We start from the raw sequence: 22,406 nt of genomic DNA on the forward strand, positions 1-22,406 counted from the left end.
TTCGGTTTGTTGTCACACGATGTTCTGCCTTCATTAAACTGTCGCACCCACGAACGCACTTTCAACACATCCATAACTCCATCACCACATGTCTCCTTCAACTGTCGATGAATTTCAATTGGTTTCACACCACGCAAATTCAGAAAACGAATGATTGCACGCTGTTCAAGTAAGGAAAACGTCACCATTTTAAGTATTTAAAACAGTTCTCATTCTTGCCGCTGGCGGTAAAATTCCATCTGTCATACGGTGCTGCCATCTCTGGGACATATTGACAATGAACGCAGCCTCATTTTAAAACAATGCGCATGTTTCTATCTCTTTCCAGTCCGGAGAAAAAAAATCGGAGGCCTTAGAACTTGAATGCACCTCGTATATGATTTCACTGTAACAAAGATGAATAATTTTTTATTTTTAATATAGTTAAAACAAAATACAAATATTTTCGGTTCACAGCTGGACAAGCGTGCCTGTGCAGCTATTCACGCAGTCAATCTGCGGAACTGTCTTGGTGCACAGTGTCGTACTATACGAGAAGAGCAAGCTGATGAGTCAAATGAATTCCTCAACTTGTTTGACACAGATATCACATATATCGAGGGTGGTCGCACGTCGAGTGGTTTCTTTACAGTGGAAGACACGGTAAGGATGAAAGTTAATACAAATTTTGATCAAGAAAGTCATTACAGTAAACTTCATTCATTACTACTGTACCTGCACTGATTTTTGGACACTGAGCAAGTGGTGCAAAACTATTTACAATCTAACATACGTTGTGTAGTGCCTAGAAACTATTTAGTATAGTATCAGTGGTGATAATATGGGATGTGAATCCCCTGTGAAGTGATGCAGAACTCATAGGCTATGTGTGGTGTTGCTAATAATAGTGTCCGTGAGCCCCGTGGGAATTGAGCACCATTCTTCTCACCGCAACAAGAATCCATGAATACAGGCTGCAAAGCGCACACCTGACAGCATCCAAATGTGCTCTGTGGAACTTGAATCTTGAGATTTAGTTGACTATTCTGTGCACTGAATTGTGTGCGTTTGAAGAAGAGTCCAGTGTGGCCAGAATGTTAACACTTTTAGGGTGAAATCATTATCTATTGCTCTAGTTTAATGTTGTACGTCTAGTTTAATGTTGTACGGAAGTGTCATGTATTTCATTGCTGTAGACGTAGGCAGTCATAGATGCACATATCCAGATATTGCCATATCTGAGGACATCTCTGTCATTACAGATTTGCTGCTCGATAATAGGTTATGTTTATTTCCAAATCAAAATATTTCTCTCATTTTGTAAATTAAGTTGGGTTTCATACACAAACTACTTAGGTAATTGTGATTCTTGAGTTTCTCCCAGCATATCTGATAATCAAAATATCCATGGGTGTACTGCCGGTCTACTGTGTCCAACGGGCACAATATTTCAGCGATCATACATGTCGCCATCACCTGATGATGCCTGTTGGACACTGTAGACCGGCAGTACACCCGTGGATATTTTGATTACTTAGGTAATTGGTTCCTATTCACATACATATGATCTTATTGGTGTCTTCTGCTCACTGTAATGAATATCACACTAATAGGGTTGCAACAGAGGCAGTGTGTTGTCAGTATGGGGTTGTTGTCGTATTCTTCAAGTACAATGCAGCAAATATAAGTTGGATTGACAGAATAGAGAGAGAAGATTCTAAGAGAGCTGTACTATTTACTAGTCAGCACTAAAGGTCACAGAAATACCCAAAAACTACTGAGAAAGCTACGAGGGAGACAGTACTTGCCTAAAAATTCTGAGAGCACCAATCCGTTCAAGAAACATACTTACATTGATATGTGACTGATGGTGACATTTATTTGCGTATTAGATGCTCAGACTACCTCACCATTTGCGCAGTGTATCCATGACATTTTCGTAGATATTTTAGCTTTCCTGTGCCTCAGAGCATAATGTCAGTGGGTCTTCCTTTGTGGCAGATGACAGTGATGCATTCGTCCACAGGAGCAACAGACAGCCATTCATTATTTCTCATTGGTGTCCACAGACTTTCATTTAACATATTAGCTACTGCACGTAGTCCTTCGGAACTTCTCGTACTAGTTGCGGCATCTTAACCTCATGCCTCTTGTGATTGTATCTGAATAAGAGTATAAATTATTCCTTGCATATTCTGATTCTCTGATCTGCTGTTTTACACTGTAGTCACTCATGGTTGCTCTGCAGTTCACTGTATTTACTGTTTGTTAAAAATGATAGCAATTACGACTCTCAAGAACTGCCTGTCAGTGCTTCTTTCATATTCTACTATGTGTCAGTTCAATTGCTTCATTTCCTGTGTGATAATCTCTTCATTTTTTGCTAAGGAGCATATCTATAACTAGTTAAAGTTGCTTCAAGTGAAAGTAATACTTTTTGAAATTTGGAGTAGCTGTTTTCTGTTCCTCTTCCCCATCTGTCTTTGCCTTGAAGTATGTCTAACATTACAAACAATATTTTGCTGAATTTGCCCACAAAGCTTAAGATCCTTCGCTTCCTTATACAGGATTCATGTTGTGCCAGTTGTCCAATTATACTTTGTGCTTTTTTGCTTTTTATTACGTGTCAGTGTAACGCAAGTTCTGCACTTTTACATTCTGCTGCAGTCATGTTCAATAAAGCCAGCATATCTTGACAGTATCGAATTTATTGCCTTGTGAGAACTTACGTGAGTTCAAGTTTCTATTTCATCTGCAGCAAATTGAAATAAAAATAAATAAAAATCCTGCAAGTTAAATTGTAAATTTTCCCATTTTCCATCTTGTCGTAATACGGTGTGGGTGATGACTGGAATTTTGTCATCTCTACAAACGGTCCCGCATTGCTCAACTCCAATTAGCAGGAGAGTAATGCCAATGAAGTAGGATAATGTCAACACCTGGAATTACAAAAATGTCTTCAGTTTGTGAACTGTAAGATACTCATTTCTCATCAGACAGATTACAAAGGTCTTTTCGTTTGTACTACTGTACATGGACCTCACCATTGTGTATCTGGCTTACACAATTTGCTTCATTGTATGCTCTCATCGTACAACAGAACTTTATTGCCAAAGCAGAACTGGTCTGAATTCTGTGTGCTAGCATAATATTCCTTATTTTTTATTTTGCATTGCGCATTCTGTATTCTTGCACATCAGTACATTTCTTGCATGTGCTCTTTAAGCTGTGCCACATAATCATCGGAATTATACCTGTCTGGCCAGATTCCTTTGTGATATCCCCAGAATGTTGCATACTCTTCCAAAGAATAATTCATGTAGCATGTATCGTATCATGTCGCGCATCACATATGGAACCCAAATGTCCTAGACTGATTGCACTCATTTACTTAATGTCGCAACATCTCTGGTAATATTCAATGTGACCTCTTTAATGCTTCATTTGTTTGAAGACTATAGTTTGTAATCCAGATTTGTCGATTCTCAACAATATTCACATTCTTTTCATAGTTTTGCTAATAAAATTGCTTCCTATGTTGCTCAGCGCTACTGACAGTATTCTGTTCCACAGTATAATCTTTTGTGCTAGCATACGCGCCACCGTGTTGGCATTTTGCTGATCAAGAGGTTCAGCTACCGTAAACCTGGTCAGCGTTTTCTGAGATGTAAGGATACACTTATTTCCTCTGTCCATCTGGTTCAGTGGCTCTACTATATCAATACTGCACCTCTTGAAAATGTACCCCACAGTCTTTGTGGTCTCTGAAGTCTTCTTTGTGTGTCTCCTGGTGAGTTTATTCTTTTGACAACTTTTGTATTTACAGATATATTCTTGTATATTTTACTTCATACAGTTCCATACTCCATGTATTTTTCTTACTTCATACGTTTCCATATTCTGTACATTTTTATTTGTTCATGGGTTCTTCCTGTGCCTTCGTGTCCTCTCACTGGAGAAGATACTGTTTTAGTGCTGCAGCTTTGTGATCCTCATTTATTTCTTACATTGGTCCTGGCTCAGCTGTCTTGCATTCTGTGTTCTTCGTGGTCAGAGTTCCTACCTCTTCACTGGCACCAACAGCGCTGCTGTCTTCGCCTGCCTGTGTGTCCCTGACCCATGCAGTGAAGTCCTCTTCTGCTGCCTCCTGACCTTGGCTACTGCCATCTTCCAGTTGCACACCAGCTGCCCTGACTCCTCTCTCTCACGAGCGTGTGTTAGTGACTTGGTTCCTTTTGCCACACTTATAAGTGATCTGATAATCGTATTTCTCCAGATGTAACTTAAACTTAATTAATCTGGATGACAGATCTACTGCCTACATATGTTAGAGCATTGTGGTCAGTACGTACCGGAAATTTCTGCCAAAAACTTACGGTGTTTCGATTGCCCAACAGATGGTTAACATCTTCCTTTCAATATCACTGTACCCTCTTTCTGCCTTATTCAGCATCCTCAAGTTGTAAACAACTGGAAGATCTCTTCTGATCCTTCCGCGACTTAAAACGGCCCAATTAGTTGTCTGACAAGCATCCATTGTGATTATGAGGTCCTTTCCCAAGTCCAGAAACCATATTATTGATGGACTGATCAGTTTCTCTTTCAAATGTTGGAAAGTGTTTTCTTGCTCGACATCCCAGGTGTAAGGTATGTCCTTCTTTAATAATTCATGTAACGGCTTCTCAATTATTCTGAGGTTGCTTATAAAATTTCTACAGTATCCATTGAGGTCTAGATTTTTGTTGTTTAGGCTGTGGATAATCTTTGATTACTTCTGCGAGCCTGGTTTCAGACTCTCGGCCAATAAAATATGACCCAAATAACATACTTCTTTTTGTAAAAGTTCGCACTTGTCCACCATTGCTTTAATTTCTGGAGCTTGCCTTTCAAATATTTTTGTCAGCCACACATTATGTTCCTCTAATGAGAAGCAAATATCATCCAAGTAGATGAACAACTTGTCACCTTGGAACACTGTCAAAACAGAGTTTGTCAGTTTCTGAAGCACATGCTGTTCCTAATTTCTGTTCATAATACTCGTACGGTGTACTGATAGCCATTTTTTCTCAGTCCTCTTCATGTAATAAAACTTGGTAATAGCCTTTCATTAAACTGGGTGTCGAGAAATACTTAGCCTTTCGCAGGCCGTCAAGAATGTCATGCATCCTCGGTGATGGATAAACTCAATTTAGGAAGATCTCATTCAGTCACCTATAGCCCGCAACTGTACCCTGTTTTTGGTTTCCATCTTTTTCAGGACCATTGTCAGTGGAAAGTTTCATCCACTTTTGCTTGATACTATGATGCCATCCTCTAACATTTTTTTAATCTCTGGCTGGAGCATTCTTTTTGAGTTTCCAGTATTCTGCAGGTCTTTGAGCTAACTACCCTACCTTCCGCTTCCAATGTCCAAGTTTAATTCCATGCTTAATACTATCTGTGTAAAATAATTTGTCTCCTGGCAAATGGAAAACCTCATTGCACACCGTGCATAACACTACAACGAGTGCTTTCTCTTCTGTGTTCAGATAACTAACATTAGCATTCAAGGTGGTTATAATTGAACTTCTGCTACTTGAGAGGGCCCCCGCAAAAAACGAGCAATCACGGGACAGTGCAACTTTGTGGAAGCATTTGTAAGGACTTGCGGAAGAGAAATAACAAATAAACTGTTGAAAGAAACACATTTTAATTTTCACTCGAGAGGGTAATATTTGTTAACTGCATACCATGTTTACATTCCAGATTAGAAACGTTGCTCATTGTGATGAATCTTTGCATACACGACAGCCTGGAACTGTATTAGAGGTACCACTTTACAGTTGTTTGCAACACTTCTCAAATGGTGGGCCACAGAATGTTCAGCTGTTATGACAGAGCTCATGCACTACTTGAAGGCTGTACATTGCATCCAGCATTGTCAGCCATGGCAGCAGTAACTTCTTCAACAATTTGTAGTGCAATTGGCCGTGGGCCTAGGGAGCAATTCCCAAATTGACATTTAATTTGAACTTCCGAATTGTGTTCTTCAACTCCGGTGTGGGAAGAGAAACTGTCCATATTCCTGGAATGTGTTTTTTACTGTTTTTCTGATAAACCAGCTTTACGAGTGAAGCCCTGCTCACATGGTCCAGACCCATGTTGAACTGTCTGCAGCTGTAATGCACACTGATGGTTATGTTTCAGCCTTACATCATCGAACCAGCACCAGTGCCTGACAGCAATTCATGACTCGAGCACTTCTAACTATGCACATCCTGCACCATGCAGTCTGCACTTCATTCCTATAAAGTAGCACGCCCGTATGATAAATTGTTGTTCATCATCACTGGCTCAAGTAATAAAAGTTCAGTTTTAAACATCCTGTACTTATTTTGTTTTTTACTTTGGCTTGTCTTTACCCTAGTGACATGACTCACTGTGATCTGTTCTCGCTCCAGTACTGCTTCATCTGGGAGCGGAAGGAATTCTGCTGACATTGTTTCATTGTAATTTTCAGTACATGTGTAATGCATTCACATGATTCTAATGCATCAGGTAGATACACACCCTTGGTGATCTCCTGTTTTTGAATAATGATCTCTCTCATTCCATTCGTCCCTATTATGTTTGGCACACCTATTCTTTTTGAGGCCTTATTCTTAACATTCTTTTGCTTTGCTTGTCTCTATCTTTTCTCTGGCAATTTCTGTTGCATGCTTCTGTTGTAGGACAACAGATTGCTTTCTGCCCCTACTCACTCTAGTATATGTACGTACTTTTAATTTTGTGATTAAACATGTCTCAAAAGGCCTCTTTCCTGTAAATGTGCTGTGCGGAGCTCACATTGTGGCTCTGTCTTAATTTCTCTGCGCGCTTTTCACTCCACTTCCGAACCTATTCTGAAAGAGCCATCTCTTTCCTTTACCTGCAGAACTGAATGAGCAGTTACACAGTCTCTCTAGATACTTCTCAGAATTAGTCTCATTTGTGCCCCATTATCCACAAGAAATCTCAGGTAATTGTCCATGCCTTTCAGGCAGTCCAGTTCTATACACTCACACCTGGTTCTGGAATCAACTATTAACATCTTTCTGGACAAGGAGTAAGATGACTGATTCCTTACCTCCTTACTTACTTTCCCAAAGGACAGGGATTTTTCTGCAGAATTTCCTTCTGTGCATGGAAAGTGCTCTCCGTGCATTATATTGCACATTGATTGGTTCGTTTGGATGTAAAACACGTCATGGATTCTGACTGTACACATTGGCCTACAAGACTTACAGTTACACTGTCAGCATGTCAGTACCCCCAATTCACCCATTCTCCTACAATTTCCTTGCGCAGCTTTCTTATTCTGTTACCTGGACCATAATCTCACACCATGTGATCTGGTTAATTGTGCCTTTACTTAACTTCCACATGAGTGCAAGACTGCCCTCTAATTCCAATTCTCTCCTGCTACCTCTTACAGCCTCTCTACAGTAGTGCTGTATTGCATGCAGCCTTTAACCCCACTTTGTTATGCTATCCCCATGGTCTTGCCGACTCCCAAACATCTGACGTGTGTAGTAAGCGAGTGACCTTTTGCTGTCAATTTTCTATTAATATGGCACACTCATCTCACTAAGTGGTGCTTAGGTTTCTTATTAAAAATTTGTTGTGTGATGCATCTAGTATTTTAGCATTTTACAAATTTTAACAAAGCATCATGCTGCTCTGGATGAACGAGTTCAAATACAATATAGCAATTGTTGAGAGACTCAGAATATTCTTAGTGGTGTAGAACGACTACGGTATTAATTTAAGTGTCTCTGACAAACTGATAATGGCCTGTTGCGCAACTCTTGTGAATCAGTGCCATCGCTTGAGAGGCTCTCTTCATTGCCTGCTAGGCTGTTCCACTCACTGTGGGAATTCATGCTCCTGCTGTTACCAATGTTGCTGCTTTGCACCTTCCACTGAAATGCATTGTCCCCACCCATGCATCACTGTCTGTCACTGCTGGTGCTGCTACACTACCTCTGTGTGCCACATGTGACCTTGCACTGCTATTGGCCATTCCTGGCTGCCTCTCTGGGACATCCATCTTGAGCCCAGGTGCCATCTGTCCACTGCTGCTAAGGTTGCTCTGCCTCTAGCCGCCTTGTAGGATGACTGCCTTGTCCCCAGGTGCCATTTGTCCGCTTGGCTAGTTCCAGACTCTTGTTTCTTCTCAGGACGCCATCTATTCTCTCAGCAAGAGAGCTGTTCTGTTTGCTTGCCTGGATCTGTTATTTTGGTTGACATCACAGTGAGGATGGTGAGCTATTTCAATAATCTGTGGTGCAGCAACAGTGGCTTGCTAATGCACGACCAACTCCACACCTGGCACCAGATATATGTGTTGTGTCCAGATAGCAGTTTGGATGCAGGTGGACAGACTATTGATGAAGGTCCATTCAGTTAGTTAGAGTGGTGGTACTTAACTGAACATTTTAAAGGAATTATAGAACTTGGTTGAGAAATATACAAATGAAAGGTGAGACAAACAAAGACAATCTTTAATGTTCATCTGAGTAAACCTGAATGAATGAATGAATGGAAGTACACTGTCCCTTACTGTGAAGTTCCCCTGGAGAAAGGTACACGGCTAAGCAATGACTTAAGTGGAGCCAGAACGAATACTGCCTCTAGACCTGGACTATGTGGGGTGCTGAGAACTTCAACTAAATTCCCAGAATGCTAAGGCACAGTTCATGCTGAGACAATATGATATGATATGCTATGCTAAGGTGCAGTTGACGCTGACTTGACATGATATGCAATGTGATTCATTGTAATAAAAGTTGCGCAGTGTGATGCTTATTGGTGCAACACCCATGTTCCCACTGGAGCTATATAATATGTGATATGAGACAGCTTCGCAGAGCGTTGCATGTGATCATAGTGTGGAGTGTGGTGCGTCGTAGCTCATTGTGGCAAAATACCAAAATGTATTGTGTATTTACTCAAGACTGGAAAGAGGTACTACTTTCCTTCTGGCATTAAAAACAATTTAGTTATGTTAGGTATATTTCTTATGCAGAAATTTATGCCGTAAAATGCACCAAATATAAACTGGCCAGCATCTACATTTTTCACTGCAAACTTCTCAAAATATGCTCAGTGCTGTACTTTACTTTGAAGTATCATAATAACTGTGAGTAAAATGAAAAGAAAACCAGTTCATTGTCGAGCTGTAATATGTGGCTATAAGATGCAGAAAAATATTTTTTTTATTGAATAGTTTCCTCAGAATTGAATGAGAAAGACTGTTGTGGAGAACATGTTAATACCAGCATTCTACACTGTCAGTGTCCTTCTATGCCTACAGGCTTCTTCATGATTCCACATGAGCTCCATGAGCCAGCACATTTCTGGTGGTGTTTTCTCTGTACTCTGTACAAATAATTTGTTCTTGCTTCTTTCAGGCCTTGCATTGCCCCATATGCAACACTATTGGTGGTGGTATGCTCTTGCTTTCCTCTGAACTTTGAACCGACTTACACAGTATATTAAAAAGAGCCCCCCCCCCCCCCCCCCATAGCTTAACATGTACTCCAAATGACAGTGCATTATAGCATTTTGACAAAAACAAATCATTGCCACAGAAAAAAGAAGTGAAAAGTGACCAAAAATCACAGGATAAATCAAAGTTTGAACCCCATATTGTATTTGTAGTCTGCAATTTATCCAGTTAGCAGAGTCACAGCATACATATTACATTTCAGCTTCAGATTTTCTGTATTGCGTTATTCATTGTGTGAATATTCTGCAATTGTTGAGTAATACAGCTTCTCAAAATTGCAAGGATGATTAAAAAACTACCACTAATAATTAGTTGTGACATATGTAATTGATACTTACTGCATCTAAGTGAATTGTTTTAATGGTGAAGATGTGACTTAAATGTGTTTTTTTGGGTAGCTACATTCTGTGTTAAAACATTGTCCACAGGCATACATCACAAGGCTTTATCGAGTACATGCTGCAGGGTGCTCCTCCATACACATGGAACCAGTGGCAGTTTCAACTGATTCACTGGATCCACGATATGTGTTTGTCCTTGACACTGGTCTCAAAATTTTCATGTGGTATGGCAAGAAATCAAAGAACACCTTCAAATCAAAGGCGAGGTTTGTACTTTTTAAACTGTATTTTTCTTGTTGTATTACATTATTGATACTAGTTGTTAATACATTATTAACTTTGTATGAGAAGAGCTTTGTGATGACAAATTTAAGGTATGAAAAGTAATGTGCTGTGACGTTATCCACTTGGCGTTTCCACTTGCCACTGAATTTAAGCCATTAACTGACCTCTACAGTGGATGCTTGTAGTGGGTAGGGTGTTCTATACAACAATTTTCTCAAAAGTTAAAACTAGTCACTAGAGTCAAAAGCTTAATGTATTCCTTCAAAATTAGCAGTGGCTATTATTGTGGTTATGTAATAGGTAGATGACAGATTTAAGTTGTTTTAGTACTCCAGTGTAACAATGGTAATACGCAGGGGTGCTCAACCTTTCTAGGCTTGAGATCTACTACGTGCAATTTAGTCATAAATGTTTAAGCACAAAACAATGCTGTAGCCCAAATTAACCACTTAACTACACAAAATACATAAATTTCTCTCCATAAGAAGCTGTAGGCCTTCTACTCAGTTTTCAAGATACTACACATGTGAAAAAAATTAAAATATGCACTGTCATAAATGTTGAAGAGGCTTTCGTGAGGTATTTGTCTTTGCCTATTATTGATAAGTTTATTATAATACAATGAATAATTTGTCAGAGCCAACCTTACACAGTCTGAAAGTGAGTATCAGTCAATTTATTTCTACACTTTGATTTCGCTATGTTCATTGTTGAAAACAGTGCCTTATATAGACAAGTTACTCCAAAAAATGATAAAACATTTGATGCCACTTTTACAATGTTAGAGTAAGTTTTTACACTCTAATTCCCAAAAATTGTCTTTGTTCTATTCTGACTTAAAGGAAATGTGATTTTGAAATCAAATCATTTTCTCTTCAAGTTCATTCCCACTACAGGAGTAAAGAATAGTCATTGTGCTTGAAATATCTTCCACGCCCACTTTTTGGAAAGGTTGAACTATGAAAGCTAGAACAGATTCCGTTGTCATGAAATATAAAAATCAATTTTCAGACTCTGTCTTCAATACTTTAGTGTTGACTGCATACTTCTTTTCAGCTTCTTGTTCATTTCAGCCTTGTTTATTGATACCACAGCTGTGAATGTATTTGAGAAAGGTGCTTCACATGTAATGTCTGTAACTGCTATCCAAAGGTCAGATTTTTGCGTAAAACACTTTATGAAAGACATATGAGTTCTAACGGTTTGGTTTTTTCCCTTGAAGTTGTTTGTTTCACTTGTTTAGTCTCACTGTCATATGAGTTACAAATGCCAGATACAACAACCAGCTCAAATCGTACTTTTGTGAGTGATCTTCTTCTCTTTCAGAGACAAAGATTTTATCACTGGGAAGTTATCTAAATCTGTTTGATACCATACCTCTATTCAACCTTCAAATTCCAGTGTACAACAGCAGGTCCCATACTGGCTATCCAATTCTTCTAAATGCGCTCTAAATTTTTTTCCTCTTTAGTGATTGTGACTGAACCGAATTTGCAATTTTTGTGAAGTGCTCATAACATGTTCCATATAAAAATGTGTCCACAGTGCACTTGCTGACACATGATACAATGATACACAGAGAAAGACAGGAATATTTGTTGTCGGCACACAAGGTAACAAGTCCTTTGTGCTTGCCTACCATGCAAGATGGTCCATCAGTAGTAGTAGACACAAGTTTCTGAATTGGCAAACCATCTTCCAAGACGAAGGATTTGAATGCATTGTAAAAATCTTCTCCTTGTGTATTGCCTTTCAAGGTCAAACTTGTAAGCAGTCTTATTTTACACTGAAATCTGAAAAAATAACAACTTGAGGTGAATCAACTCCATCTATTGACTGGTATATCTGCATTCAGAAAAAACAAGCAGGACTTCAAATCTGTTATCAGTTGATCTTTTATATTTCCTGTCATTAATTCCACATTTCGTGTTATAGTAGGTCGTGACAGAGGCATGTCTCTGATGGCTGATATTATCTCTGATTTTTTTTTTTTTTAATGTGGAAAAAACAAGGGCTCAGTGATTTTGCATCTTTCATCAATACTTCTGATACATGAAGTGATGCAGTGTTTGATTAAAGACTTTTCCTCGTCTCCCTGTCAACAGCTGCTTCCAATTCAAAGTCTTTGTGACTTGTTCTAAAATGACGTTCAGTAGTTCAGTTTTAGATATGGTTAAAGTAGCATTACATATCAGTCATAAATACCTATTTTTATGCTTTTAACAAAAACCTTTTATTCCCATTCAGTATGGAAGTGGTACATTTTCCTGTGTTTAGCTGAACTTATTTTTGACAAACACATTACCCCACTATGTAGGAGGAAAGGCTGGCAAGCAATGGAGTGGTGTAATGCAGATGGAGAGGAAAGAGGTGGAGATTGGGTTGTCAGATGTACCACCCACAAATACCATGAGAAACACTCATTGTCAGCAAATTGATATTTTACAAAAACAGCTCATTTACACAGATTTCAGACAGAATTCAAAAGATTGACTCATCAAGCCAAGGCGATCGACTAGTAAATGGCGATTGATGGGTTGAGCATCCCTGGTAATGAGGAGCCTTTTGGTTGAAATTCCAGACAATTTTTCAGTGTTTATATGTTTTGTATCAGAATAACAGTATTCAGTTGATCTTGTCGAGCCACCGTATGTTACTATATCCCTATATACGTTTTCAGAAGAACCACAACTTGCATAATTATTTCTGGGACATTTTAACATGGGGAAGGGAAAGGGGAAAGATGATAGGAGAGACAGGAATGTGTCACAAATCGAGGACAAAGAGAATATCACTGGCAAAAATATTAATAAGCCACCCACTAGGTAGTAGTTGATTCACTTTTAGTATGCGTAATGGCTAAGATTTGTTGTGACATGGATTCTAGAAGTCCTTTGATGTAATTGTGTTGACTGTATAATTTATTGAACTGAAAGGAGTAATAGAGAATACTGTTGCTATATAAATGCTTTACACTTCCTTCATTGTGTTATTGTAATTTTAAATCACTAAAGTTTATTGGAAAGTTTATAGGATGGTTATGTAAAGAAGATACAGAGTTGTTTATCTCTTCCAGACACCCTGATTTTGGTTCTCCATGATTTTCCTAGTGAGCACCATCATGGATCCTACTAATATAGCATAGCCAGTATCTTCCTCTTTCCTTACTGTTATTAAAATGTGTGATATAATTAGATGTTTTATTATGAAAATAAAAGTTGCTACGCACCATATAGCGGAGATGCTGAGTTGCAGTTAGGCATAGCAAAAGGACTGCCACAGATATAGCTTTCGGCCAGTAAGGTCTTCATCAGATTAGACGACAGACACACACATACACACTCACACAAACACAACTCTCATATACATGACATTTATGAATAACTGCCACTGGCAGTTGCCTGAGACTGCTGTGATCCAATCTTTGAATGAAAATTACTTTCATAATGTGCCAATTTTATATAGAAAATGGAATATTTAAGCAGTGGTGTTTTACAACCAATTTTTCATTTGTTCACAGTGTTATGTGTGAAGACAGATTTTTTTATTTTTCTAATTGTTTTCATTCTGTTTTAAGGCTTATGGCTGAAAAAGTAAACAAAAATGAGAGAAAGAATAAAGCAGAAATTCTCACTGAACTTCCTGGGGAGGAATCATCTGATTTTTGGCTGGCTCTCGGTGAGGAGGATGGGCTTGCGCCAGAGGAACCTCCTCAGGTACTCGCATACTGCCCTTAAGTACATATTTGTGACAACATGGTATTAGTAACTGATGCTTCCTTCAACAGAAATTGACATGGATATTAAAAATATTTTTTTATGTATTCAGCTGACAGAGCAGAATAAACAAATGACTTACGATGTTGCATTCAGTTACTCATGCCGATAGCTTTAACCACTTGAAGCATTCTGTGTCCAGAAGTAAATAATGAAACTGGTTCTTTGATGTCTTTTTTATTTCTTTTGGTGAAATTATTTGCGAAACTGAAGGGTTTTTTTGTGAGGCTGAAATTGTATGAATGACTTTGGAGCTCTGAGACAATTACGTAACTGCAATTTATCAAACTATATTAGTGAGTCCAGAATTAATTCTTTGTTCTTCAACCAAAATTACAAAGTTCTTCAGTGTTGAAAATGATTTTTCATCTGAGTATTTTCAGACTTTATTTTAAATATTTTAAAGCAGGAGTGTTTTATTCAGTACATAATCATCATAATCAGCCTCTGAAGGCTCTTATTCATGTGGAAGTTAGAAACTGACTAGCTACTAGAATGGAAACAAGAAGAAAGAAAACTCCTTTATGTTTCTTAGCTGTAGAAGATAGCCCAAAGATACAGGCTGCAGTCACCATTACCTTCTTGGTCAGTTACTCCAGAAAACATTGTTAAAGGATTCTCCCTGTTGGGTGTCTTGTGGAACCATCAAAGAACGCATGTACATAAAATATTTCATGATTTACATTTTATGCAACTTATGTACGCATATTTACAAACATTTTTCATAAGCTCCTGGTTCCAGTAACAGCTTAGGATATAGAAGATACAGAGTAGTCTCTCAAGTTGACAATACTTTCTCTGATTGGAATTTTTGACTCAGAGGTTGCCCTGATGTGTGCAACAAGGGCAGATGCTTCATTTGTTGGATGTTGCACTTCAGGTGGAATAATAATCCTGGAACTGTGTCATATCACATAGTCAACATGTTTGTACTGCTAAAGACTGTTTCTTTCTTCTAGAGTACTCTCAACAGCTGTGAGAAGATACAGTTGGCATTCAACTGCAGGGCCAACATGCAGTGTGGCCAACCTTTAATACTGACAATGTTCCAGCCACGCATAATTTCACCTGAATGTGATTGCCATGGTTTCTGCTACTCTATTACCTGCATACTGTGTTTCTATGACAGTTGTGGAGCTAGCAGTTAGAACTGCTATGCTCAACATCACAGCACATGGGGGCCCTCTAAGGGACTTGATGTGCCTTGTCACATGTTTCATGTTATCCTGTCACAATTGAGCCCACACACTGCTGTCATGACAAAGATTTTTTTTTTTTTTTGCCTTGAAGATCCCTTACTTATGGACACAGAAACGAAACAAAGGTCATCACAATAGATATTATTAGAAACCACTTAACTCTTACAGCAGGAATTTCTTTAAATGTGCAGATGTATTTGCAATTATAATTTGGTTGATTTTTGAAGTGCAAAAATATTGCCATTATAGATTAACAGAAACTTCAGTATGTTGTCCAAAACTTAGATGCAGTTTCATATTTTAGTGTAAGATCTGCTTTGAATTAAAGATTTGGCTATGTTTGCTCAGTCCCTCAGACTTACTTCAATCATCACTGCTGTTAGCATTCATAGGCATTTATTAAATTGTATGTATCAGGTACACATGCAACAACAGTATATAAAGTGTTTCACACATCAGATAGACCAAATATTTCCACTGGGTTGTGCTCTCTCAATTAATCGATGAGCTCTGCTGCTCATCTTCAAAAAATCACACCCTGGTGCCTTAACTTATAAAACAAATTACTGAGTTGTTCATCTACATCTACACAGATATTCTGCAATCCACCTTGTGGCACAGAGCAGAACGTATCCTGTACCACTGGTAGTCATTACTTTCCTGTCCCACTCGCAAATAGGATGAGCGAAAAATGCCTGTTTATGTGCCTCCATTTGAGCCCTAATTTCTCATATCTTATCTCCGTGGTCCTTACGCACAATGTGTGTTGGAGGAAATAGAATCATTCTGCAGTCAGCTTCAAATGTTGGTTCTCTAAATTATCTGAATAGTACTCCTAAAAAGAATGTTGCTTCCCTCCAGGGAATCCCATTTGAGTTCTGCAACCTTGTCCGTAACACCTACGTGTTGTTCAAACCTCTGAATTGCTTTGGTATCTTCCTTTAATCTGACATGGTATAGATCCCAAGCACTCAAGCGGTACTCGAGAATAGGTTGCACTTGTGTCCTATATGTGGTCTCCTTTACAGATGAGCCACACTTTGCTATAATTCTTGCAATGAACCGAAATCGACCATTCACCTTTCCTATCACAATGCTTACATGCTCATTCCATTTTATATTGCTTTGTAGCATAGATATTTAAATGACTTGGCTGTGTCAAGCACAACACTACTAATGCTGCGTCCAAACATTGTTTTTTTTTTCCCTACTTATCTCTGTTAACCTACATTTTTCCACATTTAGAGTTGGCTGCCATACATATTCCCTCATCTTTCTTCAGAGATAACTAATAAAGAAACACACACACAAAATTTGTCTGGGACAACTTCATTGTACAAGCGCTGCAGCTAGTCTGTGACTGTTGATACAGTTTATTTTGTTGACTGGGACTGGGACGAAGTTTTTGTTGTAACGTCAAGTTTAACACATATATTTCAGAATGACACAACACATATAGCTAAAAAAGTAAGTTGACAAGCAAGACATGTGTACACGTTAGCATTCGAATGAGCACTGAGTCCCAGTCTAGCGGCCGCTGCTCGGCTGGCCGCTTAGGTGGCGCAGTTGCTGCATGGCTGCCAGACAGCGCCACACGTAGAGGACGCGCGTAATTGCGTGGCGGCGCTTTGAATGATTGGCGAGTCACATCACTTTTCCCCCCTTTGAAATTGTTGCACTGTTCCTGATGGAGGTGTCCTGGAGAAGGGTAACGTTCATAGGCATTGTTTGACTCGCGGTAAAGTCTCGAGGAGGAGGCTTCCCGTACGGACGGAAGTGTCCCCGATGATAACGAGTTGAGATAACAGGAGACGTAGGAGTCGAATCTGCTGGGGCCCCATTGACCAATCTGCCTGTTGCGGTAAGTCCAGCTGATATAACAGGAGACATAGGCGATGTGTCGGCGCCCGTTGGAGGAGGAGGCGAGTAGATTGGCTCTGACAGAGGATGGTCATCTGGTTCCTGCATGGGCACGTCTCCTGGTGGCGTCCATTCTTGTGCTGGCATTGCGATGAAGGTGAGAGGGCTTCGTTGTGAGTATTGAGAGATGCCAAGATCCCGAGCGTCAGGTAGAGCCGAAGGTGGTATAGGGGCATTCGGAACAGGCGTTGCCGGCACACGAGGCCGAAGCTGGTCCAAATGACGTACTGCAACACCCGTGTCCGTCTGGATTTCATACAGGCATCGGCCACGGTGTCGTAAGATGTGGCCAGGACTCAATTTTGGCCCCCTGCCATATTCCCGTACTCAGACGAGGTCGTCAGCTGTGAACCGGCCAAGCGAAGGCACCCGCGGCCGTGAGGTGGAAGGCTGCAGAAGATGAAGTAGCGTGCGGCGTTGTCGGCCATGTAAAAGCTCAGCCGGGCTGTGGTTGCCCATGGGGGTGAAACGGTAATAAACCAGAAACTGGAGAAGCGCATCATCAGCAACAGAAGAAGTCAGAAGTTACCGCATCTGAGCCTTAAATGTGCGGGCCAGTCGTTCAGCCTCACTGTTTGATTGTGGATGGAATGGCGGGGCCGTGCCATGCATAACGCCGTGACGAGCACAAAAATCCGCAAATTTGGAAGAGGCAAATTGCGGACCATTATCAGTAACGAGTAGAGGGGAGGCCTTCCAAAGAAAAATGCGGGCGAGAGCACTGGTGGTTGCCGCGGTGGTAGGCGACGTGCAACGGACATTGAAAGGAAAGTTAGAGTAGGCGTCAATTACAAGGAGCCAATAAGTACCTAAAAAGGATCCCACAAAGTCAGCATGAATGCGCTCCCAGGGCTTCTCAGGCGAAGACCACGGTGAAAAAGATGACTTCGGGGCAGCGGCCTGTGGCGCACAAGGGCCACAGGCAGCGACCATGTGTGCTATTTCAGAGTCGATGCCAGGCCAGTACACATGACGGCGCGCCAGAGATTTTGTGCGAAACACACCTCAGTGCCCTTGGTGAAGGAGGCGCAAGACCGAAGCACGCAAAGACACAGGTACCACAACACGCGGCGAAGCATTGTCAGTGGAAAGGAGGATAACACCATCCCTAGCCGTGAGGCAGTAGCGCAAAGTGTAGTAGTTCCGCAATGGATCAGAAGTCTAAACGGACGGACGATCTGGCCAACCATTCTGAATACAGCGTAAAACCCGGGAGAGGGTAGGGTCAGAACCCGTAGCAGCCGCCAGCCTGTCCCCAGTGATGGGGAACCCGTCCACAACCTGCTGCTCAGCAACATCCAGGTGGAAACACAAAAGTTCGTCCCTATCGAATGCAGGACCCATGGGAAGGCGAGACAGTGCATCACCATTCTCATGATTAGCCGTCGGACGGAAATGAATCTCATAATTGAAATGAGACAAATAAAGAGCCCAACGCCTGAGGCGGTGTGCAGCCTTGTCGGGAAGTGACGTTGATGGATGAAACAAGGAAACAAGTGGTTTGTGATCCGTAACAAGATGAAATTTGGATCCATAGAGAAAAACACCAAACTTATGAAGAGCATAAATAATGGCCAAAGCTTCTTTTTAAATTTGAGAATACTTTTGTTGGGCATCCGTGAGCGTTTTGGAGGCTTAAGCAATGGGTTGTTCAGAGCCGTCAGAAAAATTGTGCGCAAGGACTGCCCCGACCCCGTATTGAGAAGCGTCTGTGGCAAGAACAAGATGTTGGCCAGGTCGGTAAGTAGCCAGGAACGGGGCCTGTTTCAGCATAGTCTTCAATTTCTGGAAAGCCGCATTGCATGACGCGGACCAGTGAAAAAGCATGTTTTTATGCAACAGGCGATGCAACGGCTGAGCCACCGAAGCCGCAGACGGTAAAAACTTGTGATAGTTTGCTATTTTCCCCAAGAAGGCCTGCAGTTCCTTAACAGATGTAGGGCGAGGAAGGGCATCGATCGCAACGACAGTTTGCTGAAGCGGTCGAATACCATCCCGAGAGAGTTGAAACCCCAAGTACGTGATAGATGCCTGAAAAAATTGTGATTTCTGAAGATTACACTTAAGACCGGCAGTCTGTAAGACATGAAAAAGTGTGCGGAGAGTTTGAAGATGTTCTTCAGTGGTGGAGCCAGTGACAACAATGTCGTCCATGTAATTGATTCAACCAGGGACAGGGAGCAATAATTGTTCCAAGAATCGCTGAAAGAGAGCAGGGGCACTAGCAACCCCGAAGGGTAAGCGTTGGTATTGATAGAGGCCGAAAGGCGTGTTAAGGACCAGAAACTGCCGGGAAGCAGCGTCGAGAGGAAGTTGATGATAAGCTTCTGACAGGTCAATTTTAGAAAAATACTGGCCTCCAGCAAGTTTAGTGAACAGTTCTTCAGGACAGGGCGTAGGGTAAGTGTCGATAAGGCATTGAGTCTGTACAGTGGCTTTGAAATCGCCACAGAGACGAATATCACCATTTGGCTTAGCAACGACAATGACAGGAGAGGACCACTCACTGGAAGTGACAGGAAGCAAGGCCCCTGAAGTAGTGAGATGATCCAGCTCCCGTTTTACCCGATCACGAAGGGCCACAGGAATGGGCTGAGCCCGAAAAAACTTAGGCCGAGCAGTGGGTTTGAGCGTGATATAAGCTTCAAAGTCGTTCGCACGGCCTAACCCAGGAGAAAAAAAGGGACGAAAATGACGTCAACAAGGAATCCAATTGGGCATAAGGAATAGCATCAGAGACGATATTGACAGAGTTATCTATGAAGAACCCAAAAACACGAAAGTCATCGAAACCAAAAAGATTGTCTGCGTTACTCTGGTTGACCACAAATACGGGAACAGTGCGAACGACGGATTTGTAAGATTCCTCAGCATTAAACTGTCCCAAGAGAGAAATCTTCTGTTTATTGTACGTCCGTAATTGCCGAGTGACAGGTGACAGGAGTGGAGAACCCAACTGAAGATACGTCTGAGAATTAATTATAGTGGCAGCAGAACCGGTATCCATCTGCATGCGAACATCTCGACCAAGGATTTGGACAGTGAAGAATAACTTCCCTGAAAGGGAAGAAGTGCAATTGACAAACAACACAGAATCAGCGTCATGTTCATGAACGTCATGTATGCGGTCGGATTTGCAAACGGAAGACACATGAGCTTTCTTTTTGCAGTTGTGACACACAGCCCAACGTTGGGGACAATCCTCGCGTGAATGTTTCGTAAAACACCGTGGACATGAAGGAAGTTGCCGGGGGTTTTGGTGCAGTTTCTTAGCGGGAAGCGCCGCACGCGTCGTCAACAGCGCACAGAGGTTGTATTTCCTCGACATCACCCCACGCCTCTATTTGCACCCCAGCGGCGCGAGAAATTTCAAAAGACTGCGTAATGGAGAGAACTTCATCTAGAGTCGGATTTGCCAACTGAAGGGCACATTGCCGAACTTCTTTGTCGGGCGCCGACCGGATAATAGCATCCTGTACCGTGGAATCGGCATAGGATTCTTTGTGAACGTCAGTAACAAATTGACACTTTCGATTGAGACCGTGAAGTTCAGCGGCCCAAGTGCGATAGGATTGATGTGGCTGTTTTTGACAACGATAAAAGGCAACACGAGAGGCTACCACATGCGTTTGCCTTTGAAAATAGACAGACAGAAGTGAGCACATTTCAGCAAAGGACAAAGATGCAGGATCCTTCAAAGGAGCCAATTGTGACGACAACCGATACATTTGAGGTGAAATCCAGGAAAGGAACAGAGACTTACATGGTTGTTTGTCCGTGACACGAAATGCCAAGAAGTGCTGTCGAAGACGTTTTTCATAATCAGACCAGGCTTGCGCTGTCTCATCGTAAGGAGGAAAAGGAGGTATAGCCAACGACGAGAAACGCCCCGCATTTGACGCCGCGACTAAATCACAAATCGCCGCTGTTAGAAGCATTTGCTGTTCAAGGAGCTTTTGCAATAGTTGCTCGACAGTAGCCATGGAAACCTGTGGGTCAACGGTGAAAAGGAAAAATCCACTACCTCGTCGCCAATTGTTGTAACACCCCCCCCCATGAACCATGGACCTTGCCGTTGGTGGGGAGGCCTGCGTGCCTCAACGATACAGATAGCCGTACTGTAGGTACAACCACAACGGAGGGGTATCTGTTGAGAGGCCAGACAAACGTGTGGTTCCTGAAGAGGGGCAGCAGCCTTTTCAGTAGTTGCAAGGGCAACAGTCTGGATGATTGACTGATCTGGCCTTGTAACAATAACCAAAACGGCCTTGCTGTGCTGGTACTGCGAACGGCTGAAAGCAAGGGGAAACTACGGCCGTAATTTTTCCCGAGGGCATGCAGCTTTACTGTATGATTAAATGATGATGGCGTCCTCTTGGGTAAAATATTCCGGAGGTAAAATAGTCCCCCATTCGGATCTCCGGGCGGGGACTACTCAAGAGGATGTCGTTATCAGCGGAAAGAAAACTGGCGTTCTATGGATCGGAGCGTGGAATGTCAGATCCCTTAATCGGGCAGGTAGGTTAGAAAATTTAAAAAGGGAAATGGATAGGTTAAAGTTAGATATAGCGGGAATTAGTGAAGTTCGGTGGCAGGAGGAACAAGACTTCTGGTCAGGTGACTACAGGGTTATAAACACAAAGTCAAATAGGGGTAATGCAGGAGTAGGTTTAATAATGAATAGGAAAATAGGATTGCGGGTAAGCTACTACAAACAGCATAGTGAACGCATTATTGTGGCCAAGATAGATACGAAGCCCACACCTACTACAGTAGTACAAGTTTATATGCCAACTAGCTCTGCAGATGACGAAGAAATTAAAGAAATGTATGATGAAATAAAAGAAATTATTCAGACAGTGAAGGGAGACGAAAATTTAATAGTCATTGGTGACTGGAATTCGAGTGTAGGAAAAGGGAGAGAAGGAAACGTAGTAGGTGAATATGGATTGGGGCTAAGAAATGAAAGAGGAAGCCGCCTGGTAGAATTTTGCACAGAGCACAACTTAATCATAGCTAACACTTGGTTTAAGATTCATGATAGAAGCTTGTATACATGGAAGAACCCTGGAGACACTAAAAGGTATCAGATAGATTATATAATGGTAAGACAGAGATTTAGGAACCAGGTTTTAAATTGTAAGACATTTCCAGGGGCAGATGTGGACTCTGACCACAATCTATTGGTTATGACTTGTAGATTAAAACTGAAGAAACTGCAAAAAGGTGGGAACTTAAGGAGATGGGACCTGGATAAACTGAAAGAACCAGAGGTTGTACAGAGTTTCAGGGAGAGCATAAGGGAACAACTGACAGGAATGGGGGAAAGAAATACAGTAGAAGAAGAATGGGTAGCTTTGAGGGATGAAGTAGTGAA

General features: G+C 41.2%; 1 protein-coding gene across 1 annotated transcript in view; it reads left to right on the forward strand.

Moving 5' to 3' along the window:
- The window catches only part of LOC126164465 (protein flightless-1), a 167,036-nt gene that overhangs the window by 88,850 nt on the left and 55,780 nt on the right, over positions 1 to 22,406 (forward strand). Inside the window, exons 11-13 of the mRNA XM_049920242.1 lie at positions 457 to 642; positions 9,937 to 10,115; positions 13,712 to 13,850. Of these exons, the coding sequence (XP_049776199.1) occupies positions 457 to 642; positions 9,937 to 10,115; positions 13,712 to 13,850 (504 nt within the window). The remainder of the gene's footprint in view (positions 1 to 456; positions 643 to 9,936; positions 10,116 to 13,711; positions 13,851 to 22,406) is intronic.

The sequence above is a fragment of the Schistocerca cancellata genome, chromosome 1 (assembly GCF_023864275.1).
Source record: "Schistocerca cancellata isolate TAMUIC-IGC-003103 chromosome 1, iqSchCanc2.1, whole genome shotgun sequence".
NCBI lineage: Eukaryota > Metazoa > Arthropoda > Insecta > Orthoptera > Acrididae > Schistocerca > Schistocerca cancellata.